Genomic DNA, 16914 nt, shown 5'->3' with positions numbered 1-16914 from the left:
TGGTGATATACATACGGAATTAGGAAGCGGCTCATTCCATCTGGGGAGGTGATTAAAACAACTGAGTCAGTTGAGAACATACCCCATTTACTGACGAAAGGATTCGGCGGTTCGGTCGCAGGTTGATGGCATTTTCAGCTTACCCGCCAGTCAAAGACGCTCTCAGTGAATCCATTACTCAGCTCCCCGACCCTTTACACCCTGGTGGGTATCTTAATGCACACGAAGAGCTTTGGGGCTCTGCAACCACCTGCCCCACAGGCCAGTGCAATTGTGAGCTTCTCATGTTGTCACTTGCGTGTTTCTTGAACGTGGTGGGAGCACTGTAGTAGGGTTGTTCGTTTAGTATGCTCTTTGATCTTTGCATGCTCCACTTAGTGGAAAACGTTCAATCACCCAAGTGATGAATTCCGGATCTGGATTTACCTGACAGACATGCTGGTGACTGACAGAAAGCCCCACAATGGGCACTTTACGGCTTTCTGTCTTTGAACCCCGTGACAGTGTTCAGAAATGGGTGGATCATATTAGCAAAGGATCTATCCCGCCACCAGGTATCCATTCTACAGTCTTCAGGCGTGCTAGAAACGCAGCCCATTCTATGGTGGAGCGACGAACACCACCTGTCGCCGGTTCTAGGCGCTTCAGTCGGTCGCATGTTCGAATCCTGCCTAGGGCATGGATGTGTGTGATGTCCTTAGGTTAGTTAGGTTTAAGTAGTTCTAAGTTCTAGGGGACTCATGACCTCAGATATTAAGTCCCATAGTGCTCGGAGATCTTTTTGAACCACCTGGCAATCAGGCCCAGGCAGGTGGTTATGCGCAGGCTCAAGTGCCAGCCAGCTGCAGAGAACCTCGGAGACATCTCAGTAGCGAGGGTGAAATGTCGCCGACTATTAGAGACAGCAAAAAGATATCTCGGGGACAGCTTCTAAACGGTATAAACCGTCCCACTAAGAATAGAAGACAAGCAGGAGAGTTCTGAGAGAGGAGGGAGGGTCCCAGTGGCTGACGTGAGGGGAATGTAGGTCTCAGACAAACCTGCGAGACACTGCCCAGACTATGGCCGAGTAGTTTTCCACCGTTATCCTCAACGCCAGTTGAGATCTAGTTTTCTGGCGCAACGCAGTGACTGCTGAGAAGGTCTGCTGGGACTTCAGTTCCACCAGTTGTGAAAGATACGAGCACCTCCTTTCCATGCATCACCTAGATTCTGCATTATGTTCAACTGGCGACAAATCGTCTGGTTACTGTTGGCTCCAGTGAAGCATGCTGTGGCACCTGATAGGGCGAAGCGAAATAATCATCCTCAACCTCTTTAACTTGATTTGAGCGTCACAGCCCCTTCCCACCCTGTGTAAAGCCACAATTTGAATTTTAACACCTGTGAAGGGAAGTAAAGTGCACATAAAATAACGCGGCCGGTAGATGCGCAGTTGGCAGGGTATATGTGGAGAGAGCGGTAGTGGGGGGGGGGGGGGGCTGGGGGGCAGGCTGTGTAAAGGAAATACCAAGCGCTGGAGGGGAGGCGTCGTTCTCAACTGAAGCCTGCGCTCACATTTTTTGTAAATATTAAGTGGAGCCCCTGCACTCCTACCCTTGCATGCTGGCCACTGGAAACGATCTGCTTTTGCTATTACCCAAAAAGAATGCCGCTGAAAATGTAACAAAAGCAGAGGATTATGTTCGCCTGTCTTGATAACCATTTGCAATTTGCAGAGAAGCACCATGAGTGGCGAATTTCGAGTAAAACTTACATTTCACTTGTTGCCATGTTAAAACATGTATCTTTTGCCAAAGCACAGCACCGTTTGCACAATGTCACCTCACATACATATTGCGCAGACGCAACGGCTAGAGAATTCTGAAACACTGGTTTATTAATGTTATTAAGTGAGGAATTAAGTTCAATAGCTTAGGAAAAACTACGTCCTTGGTACAAAAATAATGTGTAGTATCTTCCGTTGTGTTGATCCAAAACACACAGCATTCCTGGCTTCACCTATCCATCATCCTTAAAAATTACAGTCTTTCTTTAGTGGAACGTGACAAGGGAAATAGGGAAGTTTTGCATAATAAGCATAAGGCAAAGTACACTCCTCTTTGAGTGCTATCATGTGTATTGTTTAATTATGAATGTTTATAGACAAGGGACGTTCAATAAGCAATGCCCCATTTTTTTTTCTCGGAACATATTTGTAGTTAAGAATGAGAATTTAGTGACAATACACATCAACACGTCTTGTCTGTGTACTATTTTTCTACGTAGTCTCCATCAGCTTCTATGGCCATGTGCCAGCATCATGGAAGAGCATGTACTCCCTGCTAGTAAAAGCTCTTGTCCTGTAGGTGTAGCCACGTTTTCACTGCATGATTGACACTCCCGTCATCTTCAAGGTGTGTTCCCCGTAGGGAATCTTTAAGTGGCCCAAAGAGATGGAAGTCCGAGGGTGCCAGGTCTGGAGTGCAGGGTGGATGAGGCAATGATGTCCAACCCAATTTGGCGATGTGTTCCTGGATTCTCATTCTTGTGTGTGGGGGTGCATTATGGTGTTGGAGCAAGATTTCTGCTGGATTCTTGTCGATGCCATTATAATGGGAATGATCCCATTATAATCCCAGAAGACTGTCATCGTGACTTTTCCAGCAGAGACGGTTGTCTCGAATTTATTCTTTTGTGGTGAATGATAATGATGTCACTCCATGGACTGCCTTTTTGTTTCCGTCGCAAAGTGGTGCACCCAGCTTTTGTCCCCCGTAACGAACCGTCACAGTAAAACCTCTCTGTTGGTCTCAAAGCGCTCAAACGAATCAGATGAAATGACCTATCTTTGAATCTTGTGGTCCGCTGTGAGCATTTGTAGAACCCATCGTGAACACTTCTTTGTATATCTGAGAGTCTTGATGATTTCAGACGCACTTCCAATGCTGACTGACAACTGTAGACCCAATTGTCGAGTTGTGAATCGCCAGTCGGCATGAATAATGGCATCCGCACGATTCAGCATGTCTGGAGCAGTGGCTGTGACAGGACGTCCCCAGCATGGCTGATAAAGGGGCTCTGTTTCTGCATTTCCTGAGGCTATAACTTTCTTTACCTATCGTCCAACTGTACTCCTACCAACTGCTGCATCGTCATACACTGCAAACAAATGTTTACGGATGTTTACCACCATTTCTTTTTCTGCACACAATGATTCAATAACAGCACGCTGCTTGTAACGTGAGTCGTGTGTAGACGCCATTTTGACGCTGTAGAACGGCCCTGCCATATGTCAGGACGGTTCTAAACTTCACCGGCGAAGAGAACAAACATCAAATGTGAAGCACCAACAAGGACGTTTGTTATGTATAGTCATGGCTTTTTTAAAAAATGTCGGACATTATTTATTGAATGACCTTCGTAAATAACAGGAATTTTTATGAACATGCTGAAGTCAAATGTTTTGCTTGAAAATATACTGTGTTTTTAGTCGCACAATATTTATGGTAATGTGTGTGTTATTTGATTAAAAAGGTGATATGTCGGTCATTTTCTATTATCATTTTCTATTATTTGCCTTTATTCTATGATTCCAGGTTTTGGTATAAGAGTGTATTCTTCCTGATGAGCGTGTGGGAGTAACTATAGGGTTTGTGACTAAAACTGCTCAAGATTACGAGGTTGCTCAGTACATCTCGAAAGCGCCATGAAGCGATACGCTCCTGATTTGACCGCAACACCTCAACTGCAAGCGCTACTCATTCAGATTAAGTGGAAAAAACGTGGCAGGGGCATAGTTCTGAACAGCATACTAAAATTCCTAACCGGTGAGATGTGCGGGTTGCGGTGGAGGGCGGGGGCACCATGTAAAGATCACTTTCATTACATTTTTGCCAACGGCCTTGCCGCAGTGGTAACATCGGTCGCCGTCAGTTCATCGAAGTTAAGCGCTGTCGGGCTGGGCTAGCACTTGGATGGGTGACCACCCGGTCTGCCGAGCGCTGTTGGCAGGTGGGGTGCACTCAGCCCTTGTGAGGCAAACTGAATAGCTACTTGATTGAGAAGTAGCAGCTCCGGTTTCGTAAACTGACATACGGCCGGGAGAGCAGTGTGCTGACCACATGCCCCTCCATATACGCATCCAGTGACGCCTCTATGTTGAGGATGAGACGGCGGCCTTCCAAGGCCTGTTCGGATGAAGTTTAGTTTTTTAGTTTTATTTACATTTTTACTCGAATATCTCAAAACCCGTGACTTCTAGGGAAAATGCTTCTCAGTACAAAATTAGACTACAATAAATATCCCATAAAGATAGTCCAATTGATTTCTCATCTTCGAGTAATACTTTCCGCTTTGCATGCAAAAATCGCATATTTCTGAAAATAGTGTTTTAATGGCATAAAATTAATATCTACGGTTATCTCAAGTGCGTTAAGAAGAAATTTTAAATGGTGTGTGCCACCTATGAGTCCAACAGAGCCGTATTCGTGGATACATGGTGTCCTCGATGTGTAAAAGAGTGAAGGCGGAGCGGAAGGTTGGGCGTCGGATTCTGGCCCTGCGCTCCCCGCCTTCGTAGGTCACAAAACGGAAGAGCGAACAGGTGGTCCGCCGCTCTCGTACCGCACTGTAGCACAAAGAGCGACTGCGCGGTGTTTCAGAAAGCTACACCGACCTCCACAGGGCGCCTTATCACCACTGCCGACGGAGTGACCAGTCATGCCCGGGGAGTGATTTTTTTTTTCCCCACAAAGTGCATCAACACTGCATGGAATACGCACATGAGCTGCCACTGATACTAACGCAGATGGCTGGAACCCACGTAAACGTCTGCAGACTGTTCTGTGTTACTAGAGGCGAAACTACTTCTTTGACTTCTGGTACGGCAGCCGCAGCGTTCTTCAGGGAAAAATAACTTCCCCCACTATCACAATGCTACTCGGTTTACGTTTTGTAGACACACTATACCTGCACAGCATTTCCTGTCCAGTTCTCTTACGTCAGTGGGGAAAATAACGTCACTGAACTCGTGTTTACACAGTGGAGTTACCAGAATAACCAAATTAAGTTTCTGGATAGAACGATCAATAAAACAAAACCGTAAACATATGTTTGAAATTTACCGTAAACCCATAGGAACGGACATTAGTATTCCCAATCTTCGAACCACCCACACTTACAAAAGCAAGCAGCATTTCGACCCATGCCCCATAGACTCAACACAGTGCCACTCACCAAGTAAAATTACCCAAAAGAACTGGACATAATAATGCAGACAGCAAAACAACGATTACAATAGTAACAAAGTCACAAAGCTAAACAACAAAATTAAAAGTAAAACAAAAGCAGAAAGCACCAAACCACAGACAAAAACGCAACAGAACCAAACAATACACTCAGTACCATAACAACAACACGGAATAATCAGAAAAATATGATAGAAAACACAAGATGTTGAACAAAACGTACAAACAGATACTTGCACATAAAATCACCAACATTTTCAAATGACAGGAAATAATCATAGCATACACAACAGACAGTTCTAAACAAAAATACACCCCCAAACCAACAAAAACAGATATCAGGTATATATCAACTACAGTCTAAGTCTTGTAATGGCAGATACATAGAAAAACAGAACATTTGATGCCAGATACAAAGAACACATGAGAGCCTGGAAATATGGGACAAACTGCTCAAAAATTGCAGAAGACTTGAGAGAATGTAACAGCAAACAAGCTGCTAGAGAAGGAGCCATGAAAATAATAAGAATCGACAGTAAGAAAGACCTCCTAACCTACAAGAAATTTACCACATACAGAAAACTAAAGCAGAAATGATAAAGTACACATGTCAAACAATTCATAGTTTACACTAAGAGATAAAATAATAGAATAACAGTCCAAATGAGGATTATTGTCATAATAATAATAACACTTCTTCACTCACTTGTCCATGAACTCCTCCACAGAACATTTAAACCAAAACTCAAGTTAGCCAATCCAAAGCTTTCAGCCAGTCTCTACTAGCTATTACATTCACTTTCAACATTCTACAACCCAAACTATCAATTCCCCGCCCTCCCCATACACCCCCTCCCCACACACATAGACATAAAGGTAGTTTACAACATATACATTGCTGGAATGAGCGTTTGGCGTCATTGGCCAGGAGGCCCATTACGGGGCAGGTCCGGCCGCCTTGGTGTAGGTCTTATTACATTTTGCGCCACATTGGGCGACCTGCGCGCCCGATGGGGATGAAATGATGATGAAGACAACACAACACCAAGTCCCTGAGCGGAGAAAATCCCCGACCGAGGCGGGAATCGAATCCGTGCCCCTTAGGCCAAGACAACACAACACCAAGACCCTGAGCGGAGAAAATCCCCGACCCAGTGTGAAATCGAACCCGAGCACCTTAGGACGACAGCCCGTCACGCTGACCATTCAGCTATCGGGGGGACATATACTTTTTCAGATTGCTAATATGTAGGTTAACAAACCAAACGGGAGGAAACACATAAATAAGTCACAATGTTTACTATCTTCAAAAGCTCAGTGTTCGAACTAATAGCTATATCCAGAGGCAAAAGAGTAATAGTGCAGCACAAAGAAGAAGGAGAAACATGGTGAACAGTGGGAAGGAAAAGTTCGGATTACTAAATAGTGCTTACATTTCGCAAATGAAGTGGCAGACCAGATGAGAGGAGACGAAGGTGCCAACAAACTACTTATTTACATAAAGAACGCGACGTGAACTGTTTGATGATCTAAAAATAACAAACCTAAATCACTCTAAATCCCACTGAAGATACCTTAGAGTAAGAAAAAGGTAAAACGCGCCTTGGGAAAACAAATTAAGTTGTAGCATGAAAAGGAGGTTTCATTCACAAAACAAGTATTATTAAATGAGTGCTTATTTATTGTGAGTGACCAGAAATATATTGTCCTCTCACCATTAATTGCATTACTGATAGACTGCATAAGTCTCTTCCTTTCAAAAACTGCTGGCACTTGTCGTGTGGGCTGCACTGGGTGGAGTCGCTTGTGACTTGTGTACAAAGAGCTTTTATACAAAACCGTTCAAGAGCTGGAGCTGTCAATTGTCTAACACACTGAAGATCTTCGCAAGTGTGACACGCAGTCAGTAAGTATTCGACAATGTCTATTTCACTGTCTGCACTACCATTGCCTGGAATATTTTTCACGGAATGATGGCTATCAGATGCATCACCCCAGCCCAGCTCTCCAAACGTCTGAAGAGGCGCGGAGGCTTAAACCGTGTCGCTCTGCAGCAGAAGCAGGTCACCTGCATGTTACTGAACTTTGCACACAAGTTAAGGAATGCATTACAACAGATGAATTTTCTGGGCTTCAACACAATCACTCCCGTTGTATCAGACCTACTCACACCCACCCCGAATATATACTGTGGATATGTGGCAAGAGGCTCCACACAGCGCAGCTAGTGGTTCCTGTGTCAACGGTGAGGAGAGGTGGGCTGCAGAGTGGTGCAGCAAATGCCGTCGTACGAAAGCTGAATGGGAGCGGAAATGATTAGCGAATGGGGTAAACCATTAAACAGCAATAGCAATATCAATGTCAACAAGAGTCAGGCTCCCTGTAGTAAGCACAAACGGTGGTGTCACAGCGCAGTGGCTCTGAGAGCGAGTGGGCGGAGCGCTTGCCGCAAGCCGTGGTAAAGAGCCGCTGGGGGCGTGGCTCCGTGGGCACACGCCATTGGCTCCGCCACATCCCGTGCGTCCCCTGTCAGTGTCTAATGGAAACTTGCAGTTCTGTTGCCAACTTGGCGAAGCTCGTGGGGTGGTATCGATATCTGATACCACATCCCTCCCCGCAAAACCTCCTCTTCATCACTGGGCAGTGTAGATGACCGAGCGACGACAGGGAGGGAGGAGTGGGGGAGGGTTCCAGGTGGCAATGAGGAGATGGGAGCCGAAACAGAGACTGGCGCCGAGCTCTTTGCCGTCTACGAAAAAGTCAGAAATCAGCTGTAGCAGAGCATGCTCTTCAGTCAGGAGACCACGAAGTGAAGTTTCCTGAAACAGAAGTTTTATCTACAACATCAAATTATTACCCAAGACTATGTAGGGAAGCCACCGAAATTCATAAGCACCAGGATAATTTTATTAGGAAAGAGGAAATGAAACTTAGCGACATATGGACAGTAGCTCTGCAGAATCACTATACAATTTCATCGTTGACAAGATGACAATCGATAGTTAAGTATTATCTTTCACAAGGACTATCTCTGCTCATGACGTGTTATTTCGACTATGTCCCCCTTTCCTACAGTATATATGTCGCTCGGACCGGTCAGTCGGTAAGACTCAGCCGAGGGGCGTCTCTGAGGATGTCCAAGCAGTCCTGGACGAAACGTCAGGAACAGAAGCATCTCTTGGACCACGATCTCGTATCCGGAAAGGTTTACGAGCAGCTATGTCATCCGGTCGTGAAAGCCCTAATTCTTTAATTACCATGTACAAGTTTATGCTTGCTTTTCATTAAACACGTTATTCATTGGTTAGCTGTACCATCACATTCATAAACCCTTAGTTTATCTATGAGTATTAGATGTATCTGCCACCGGCCTTGCCACAGCGGTAACACTGATTCCTGTCAGATCAGCGAAGTTAAGCGCCGTGCTTGGCCAGCACTTAGGTAGGTTATGGTACGGGTTTGGTGACCCCTCTTGGCAACCAGGGTGGTCGGTCGGTACACCCGGGCCTTTCGAGGCCTGTTTGGACGGAGTAGTGGACGTCTCTAGAGCAGTACAGTAAAGCTTCTTCTTGCGTGCTTCAGCTTTTCTGTGACGTTTTGTTCCAGTGAGTATCGCAGTTTCTGCAGACTTCAGTGTACATACAGCTGTTTTCCCGCCATGCCAGTAAATAAAAAGTCTGGATGCTGTGGTTGTGGTGGCAGGTTCTACGCGGGCCCGAAACTGGTGATAATGGTCGCTCACCCAGACGACATACAACACATCCTGGTGACGTCCAAATTGGTAGAACGAGATCCCCTGAGCACGAGCGCCATGTGGCCCTTCGTCGGCGACGGATTACTCACCCTCAATGGTAGCCGGTGGAAGACACATCGCAAACTCATCAACCCCACGTTTCACTCTGAGGTGAGTCAAAACCAACATGTCAAGACTTACAAAGCATAGCTAAAATACAATAGTGGAAAATAATAAAGCAGCATCATCATGCTACGGTCGCACATAAAGGGGCTTTCACTGTCATCCCGAGCAAACTGTAGGCTTTTTGTGATATTTATCTCGGAGACAGAGGCGGTTCGTGGTTTCAGTACTAGGGAAAGCTGCAAAACTGTCGTGAATGTGTGACGGAATGTTCTTTGATTTTTTCCCTCCTTTTCATTTATGCAATCTGTGCTACGTAACATTAGTAAACTAATATATAAAATACTGTACCTCTATAGTTTCTTTTGCATGAGTACAATACCCGGAGATGTAGCAAGAAGGTGAAATCAGAGGAAGACAAAGACAGTTGAAAGATTACTGAATGGAGAGGGACAAGTAATGGCATTCGTTGAACTAGTTGGGCGAGAAACGCAAAATGTTACGTTACAATACACTAAGAATTAATTATTGGTGTGAAAAGTGATGTACAGTGAGAGGAAATTGTCGGAGGTCGAGTTGTAATTTTTAAAAGTGACTGCTACACAGCGAGTTTTACGTTGTGCTACACTTACTTAGAGAAAAGAAAGATACGGTTTGGTAAGTCTTCGATATAAATGTTGTTAATAATAAACTTTTTCTCATTTGCTTGAATATAAACTGAGAGTGCGATCTCATACGAATGAACACAGAGGATATGAGCTTTTAATCTCCGACCCACTCGCACATCTTCCAATTCACTGTTCAACATAAATTGAATTTCAAGAAATTACTGTATTAGAGCGGACCATAAGTCATATCGTTCCATCAATAACATCAAGGGGCGAATAACATAATATTCAAGAAAGAGTACTCGCCACACTGAATACAGCTCCAGGGATTGCAACGTCACTCGTCATTTCATACCTCGCGAAGTGGGGTGCAACTTACTTGCATATATCTTTGGATATCGAAACCATTGACAGCAAAAATAAACATTAAACAACAGTCTCACTTGTACATAGCTAGAAACAACATACTGCTCGATATTATATTTATTTGGTTGTCCTGACGCCCATGTGTTTAAAAAGTAACGGTGCAAGATACCTTGCAGGAAGCAATATGTTAACAGACAAAATATTTTGGAACCAGTAATAAACTGATTAACAACGGGCAATTGCTGTATTACAATTTTAGTTAGTAGCTATGTCTGAAGCCAAAGGCGACAGCATGTGTTTTGTTTATTTTATTGATTTCGCAGTTTAGCTGCAGGGCTTAACTACGTGTAAACAGTTGTTTGATGTAATGCTAAAGTTAAAATTACAGAAAAGACCACACAGGGAAGTAACGAGCGATTTTCATTGGGGGACTGTCAGCAGCAGTACATGAAAAAAAATAGTTTTCCTGTTTCCTCCTGTAAACAATGAAAGCTCATTAAACTGTAAAAAATACTGTATGTAAATGAAGCAAAGCTACATCAACTACTGAATTTGAGGTTCTCCTTTTCCTTTAAGATATTAAAAAAGACATGCTTCGCATTTGCGCGCTTTCTTCACTAATGTATACAATATCTCTCATTCGAGTCTGAGGAAACTAACTGGCACACATAATGGTTCCTTTCATATCTTACAGTTTCCTATCACGGCTCGATGATGAGAAATGTTTTTACGATATTGGTCATTCTTACTGTGATACTTCTTAGAACCCTGCAGGCCGGCCGGAGTGACCGTGCGGTTTTAGGCGCTACAGTCTGGAACCGCGAGACCGCTACGATCGCAGGTTCGAATCCTGCCTCGGGCATGGAGGTGTGTGACGTCCTTGGGTTAGTTAGGTTTAAGTAGTTCTAAGTTCTAGGGGACTGATGACCTCAGAAGTTGACTCCCATAGTGCTCAGAGCCATTTGAACCAAGAGCTGTGCACAATAACATTTGAAGGGTTTCAGCGAGAAATGTGGCCATTGGATTCTTTACGTTTGGCTCATTTTAACTGATACGTTGCTGTGTACTAAACGTAGCTTAAGTATTGGGACTGGTTTTATAGTTGGTAGTGAAGCCACACGTGACTAGAGTATGGAGGAACAAGAAGTTAAAGTGTTTTATCTGAGCACAATTCCCGACTGCGCCACGTGCAACCAGCGTGTACCTCTGTCGTGAACAGTTCGCGCGAGTTAACGCATGTCTCCCAAGTTAGTGACCACGATCTATTGTTGTTGTTCCTGTTGGAAGAGAATAAAGAACTAGTAGACATTCCACACCATAGTTACGTAATCTAAATGCCGAAACACGTCTCGTATTTAGGACGCAGCTTGACAAAAGTTTCTTTGCGACATGTCTCAATCGGCATTTATTTAACGAATAATATTACTCATATTAAACGTCTACTTCTCGCCTACTGTCTTCATTTAAAGTACTACCTAGGTAATTTCAAATAAATTCGCAGACTGCCTATATCTTAGCATCAGCTGTGTTAGGTGCAGATATATTAACTAGTATAATCTGTTCATCATAAGAGTAAACCTGTTGTAAACATTGCTCTATGTATTCCCCGCGTTTGCTGGAACCTCTTTGGATTTCCGTTTCACGTGGGACTGCAGCCAAGCTGTCTCGGGTACTGTCCAGTGGAGAATTTTAGAAATTTTATGCGGTGGGTGGGGGGTGGGGGGTGGGGGAGGAGTGGGTGATTGCCTCGAAAAGAAAAAGAACCTGGGGTGTTCCCTAGAAAACAAAGAAAAAAAGGTCTTTAAAATGTAGCATTTCAAGCTTTTTGAGACTAAAAAGACATATCAAAGACGCGGGAAAGACGTGCTTTATTTTGGGGATACAGACGTCTGGCCTTCAAAGTCGTTTCATAGTTACTTACATTTACATAATTGTTAACAGGAAAGTATCATCTTACATAAGCGTTTTGTAAACTGAAATACTTTATTTTAAAACACTATTAGTAAAGTCATAAATAAATCCATAGTTCTTTTTACGTTTTCAATTTTTAAACAGTCTAGAATGATACCAGTTCTGAAAAAAAATTCTATGAGCAATAGTCATTACAAGCTTATATAAGAGATAAAAAACAATAATTTTGAATATAATATGATATATTTCTGTGTAGTGAGTGATTTAAATTTTGGTAGAAGTTACGTTAACACTTTTTGTATTGGCTCTCTATTTGTAAAGTTCATATTTGATCCGTTTTATGCACATTAGCAGGTGGTTTGTAGTCTTTACAGTTCTTATAAAAGCGCAAAAACTAATATATTTTCGTAATTATTAATTATTTTCCCATCAGCTGGATTAACAACATCTAGACCTCAGAAAGCATACATCTTCTCCTCATTTCACCCTTTGCAATAAATTTATCTAATATTTTTTGTTAATAACAACGTCCCTACGTACTTACGATAAAGCATGCCCAGTTAAGTGGTTTTACTCAGAACGATTTCATAACCAAGTCTTAATCAATTTCATTGTAGAGAAAGATCTTTCGGCTGTTGCAGTTGAGACAGGAAGACAAGAAAGGATCGACATTAAAGATTCCATTTTGTCACCCACAACTTGACTTCTGCCCCGAAATTAGAGATGCAGTCACTTTCATCCATTCTAAACAGTTTATAATACTTTCTAGCCACTGAAACTTCCTGCCAGATTAAAATTGTGTGCACTACCGAGACTCGAGCTCGGGACATTTGCCTTTCGCGGGCAAGTGCTCTACCATCTGAGATACCCAAGCACGGCTCATGCCCCATCCTCACAGCTTCACTTGTGCCATTACCTCGTCTCCTGTCTTCCAAACTTTACAGAAGTTTTCCTGCGAACCTGGCAGAACTAGTACTCCTGAAAGAAAGGATACTGCGGAGACATGGCTTAGCCATAGCCTGGGGGATATTTCCAGAATGAGATTTTCACTCTGCTGGGGAGTGTGCGCTGATATACTTCCTGCCAGATTAAAACTTTGTGCCATACCGAGACTCGGTTTTAATCTGCCAGGAAGTTTCATATCAGCGCACACTCCTCTGCAGACTTAAAATCTCATTCCTTCTAGCCACTGTTTCGGTATCACTAATCACTGACTCCACGGATCTTGTCGACGAAGAACAGACTTTTGGTAGAAGAGTGTTCAGGTTGAAGAGAATTAGGACGTTTTTAGAGAATCTGCTTCCAAGATCGTTGCTAATTGTGTCGAGAATGGGAATGAAGACATTAACCCTAAAATAACTTTCTGGATTCGATGGAGCAGCATCAGATCTGTTAATTTGGTGAGATGTAATTCTGGGTGTTCAGATGGTGCTTCCAACAACATCTGCGGTTCTCTTCGCTTCATCATAAAGGAAACTGAACTCTGCAACTGCGTTATCTCGCTTTGTTTTTAAGACTGATAAAGTGTCGTTTACGGTATTAGTTGCTTCTGTAACGTCAATAGTTTCTTTTTGGAAAAAAATCTACTGAGAGGCAATTTTTGACGGAGCACATCAGCAAGACACACTAGAGTTAAGATAAATTCTTCATTACTGATAGCATATAAAAGCGTCGTAGCTGTTACACTAGAGGTGTCACTTGAAAAATGTGACCATTGTGAAATTTCCTCAAGGCACAACACGAATTTTTAAATTTTTAAAGTAACGGCACTACAGGTAACTTCCTTTCTACCCATCTTGTTTCACACTTGGAGACAAGCTGACTGCCTGTATGCTTAACGTGTACAGTATTTCTTTTTGGAGGGGCTGTAAAAAATGAAACAACCTCCTTAACGATACCAACTGAGTTTCTCACTTGTTGCACACTTAGAAATAGATAAATGCGAAGAATGGTTGAAACATTGGGCTCTGTCAGCATTAATACATTCTTTCTTTATTGTGGCAACTGCTCCAACATCTCGGAACTCATGACAGAGCAGCCATCGGTTGCAATACCAATACATTTACTAAGGTCGAGATTAAGATGTCTCATAATGTTTATCACAGTTGTACCTAACTGTATTCCAGTCATTTTGAGATCTTATGCCTCTTCATCTGCTCTACCTTTATTACATTTATTAGAATCACAGCCATCTTCAAAAGGCTCAAGTTGATCATTTTCATCGTCAGATGTTGAAAAGAAATCTTCGTTTTTCTTTAGTTTGGATCAAGCTTTGAAGTTTTGTTTCCACAGGTTTGTCTGCGGCTCACGTGGATTGATGAAACACATGAAATCTTCTCTGATCACATCTTTATCAACATATCTTTAAAAAAATTTACACCTGAGTTTTGTGGCTGATTTCAGTTATCTCATCACACCCAATACTGTAGAATTTGTGTTCTTCGATTCTGTTTACTATCTCAGAAATAATTTCTTTGCCACAGCTTTCAATCAACTCATTTTGAACAGTTATACTTAAAAATGTGCGTCTTTTATTACCAGAGTTATACTGTGCTTCTAATTCAGTTCCCTCACATTCTTCGGCGCGAAATTTCATCAACCCTTTAAAGCTGCCTTTATTTGATAGTTCAGGATCATTAGAAAAAACTGAGTCCTCATCTCTATGTCCTCTAAAAGGTGTATTCTGCCATCCAAGAAATATTACGTTTTGAAAAGGAAAACAGTTTTCGTTTTTTTTTCTTTTTTTTTTTGTATTCTCTTTAGTCAGTAGGTGTCAACTTGATTTTCAACCGATATATTTGGATTTTGATGAGAAACCAAAAAGTCTTGGGCACGTCCTAAAGCTTGCTGATGATATAATGCTCTACTGTGATTTTCCAGGTCACCATCTTTACCTAATAACTTAGCAGATTTTGTCTGAGGTACAGTCACTATTGTGTTTAACTTCATTTCCACATGATACTCACCCTTAAAAGTAGGCTCAAAGAAAGGACACACTTTGCAAAATAGACCTTCTTTGGATGGAGACAAAACTAACCATGGTTTATATTTATCTAAGTGCTCTTTTTTCAGAAACCTTCTTTCAGTCTTCCCACCGTTATTATGAGTAGAGTGTGGGTAACTGTATTCAACAGGAGGTTCCCAGAGCTTTTCTGGTATGGTGGCAAGCACACTACCAGATGGTTTAGTCCCAATATGCAGACCGATGTCGTTTTCGGAATGTACCCCCTGAAACGTAAGTGTTATCTGCAGGTAATGTAGCTGAAGCGCAGCTCACCTGATCACCTGGACCATTCGAAGTGGCAGGCATTGGCGGTGCTGAGTCCTCATCTCATTATGCTCATCTGATGTGGAACCTGAAATGAATACATTGCACCAAAGACATAAATGATATGTGTTTAACCCTCCTGCCTCACAAACTTACATGGCATGCCACAGGTTAGAATGCACAAGCACCTGTTGGTATAAATGAATGTTTGGCTGCTCACTCTGCTACTAGACTTTTGGCCTAAATGCACATCAAAGGTTTAATACAATCTACATCTACATCCGTACTCTGCGAGTCACTGTGTTGTGTGTGGCAGAGGGTACTTTAGGGTACCATACGTTAAGGTTTCTTCCTATTCCATTCACGGACGGAAAGAATCACTGCCTCTGTGAGAGTTCTTAGTCTCTTACTTACCATATTTTGTCTTCGCGAGATATATGCATAGGGTGGAGAAGGAAAAGAAGAATATGCATCGCTTCTGCCACAATTTTGCCTCTGGAATTTTTCAAGGTGGTTCTGGCGTGATATACGTCTTTCTTCGGGTGTTTGCCAATTCTGACTTCTCAACATGTCACTGACGCTCTCTCGCCAGTCAGACAAGCCTGTTATCATTCGTGCTGGCCTTCTTTGTGTTTGCTATACGACTCCCGTTAGTCCAGCCTGATAGGGGCCCCGCACATTTGCTCCATATTACTGGGCGAAACGTCTGTGGGTCGGTTCTGCTTCCCTTTTTGAATGTCCTTGTGACTTGTGCCCTTTTCCATTCACTCCTTGTTCGAGAGACACGCGGTAAATTACGGTCAAGAATGGAGCTTATTCGGAAGCAAATTACGTGACAGAAATTCCGTCGGGCCCTGGAGCTTTGTTGCGTTTTAGAGATTCAAGCTGTTTTTCGAGATTTTTTAATCTAGATCTTGCTGAAATCTTTAATTCTGTACTGCGCAATTTTATATACAACCTAAGGTTTACGCAGCGTACCACAAAAGAGTACACTGGCTGACTGGCGTCAAATTTTTGGCCGGCTTGATTGACTATAATCGACATTGCTTCTTCCGTTTGTTACCTAAAATTGCAAAATAAATACTAGAACACAACCAGAGTATTTATCTATTAATTAAAAAGATTCCCATCAGTCGCATAAGTGGTTCCAAATTTGTGATAATTTTTTTTATAGATTATAGTGATGGAATAAAGATTCGTGTCAGACATGTGACACAGAGCTTTACGCAATAATTTAGTAGATCTGGAAGTCCTCAAAGACCATTCTGTTTGTGAATTTGTGGTTAGTTGACTGAAATAAGGGGGCTTATTTCGAAAACTGCGTGTTATTTTGCTTAGTTGTAGGGGTGTAAATATCTTTTTCCAGGTAATACGGTTTTATTACAAAACAAAAATCACCTATAACCACAGGAAATGTGTTCTGTACGAAGACGGTACAATACAAATAAAAATCAAATATGCACAAAGGCGGGGGCGGCCGCTATGGCCGAGTGGTTCTAGGCGCTTCAGTCTGGATCCGCGAGACCGCTACAGTCACAGGTTCGAATCTTGCCTCGCACATGGATGTGTCTGATGTCCTTAGGTTAGTTAGGTTTAAGTAGTTCTAAGTTCTAGGGGACTTATGACCTCAGATGTTAAGTCCGATAGTGCTCAGAGCCATTTGAACCATTTGAGCAA

The 16914-nt window shown here is 42.7% G+C and overlaps 1 protein-coding gene across 2 annotated transcripts in view; it reads left to right on the top strand.

The window, feature by feature from the left end:
- LOC124716977 (cytochrome P450 4C1-like) overlaps positions 1-16914 on the top strand; it is a 166323-nt gene that overhangs the window by 43450 nt on the left and 105959 nt on the right. For both annotated transcript variants that reach the window (XM_047243581.1, XM_047243580.1), the window contains exon 3: positions 8931-9132. In XM_047243581.1, coding sequence (XP_047099537.1) covers positions 8931-9132 — 202 coding nt within the window. The remainder of the gene's footprint in view (positions 1-8930; positions 9133-16914) is intronic.

Source organism: Schistocerca piceifrons, chromosome 9 (assembly GCF_021461385.2).
Source record: "Schistocerca piceifrons isolate TAMUIC-IGC-003096 chromosome 9, iqSchPice1.1, whole genome shotgun sequence".
NCBI lineage: Eukaryota > Metazoa > Arthropoda > Insecta > Orthoptera > Acrididae > Schistocerca > Schistocerca piceifrons.
The sequence above is the reverse complement of the archived record's forward strand: the minus strand, read 5'-3'. Positions and strand labels throughout refer to the sequence as shown.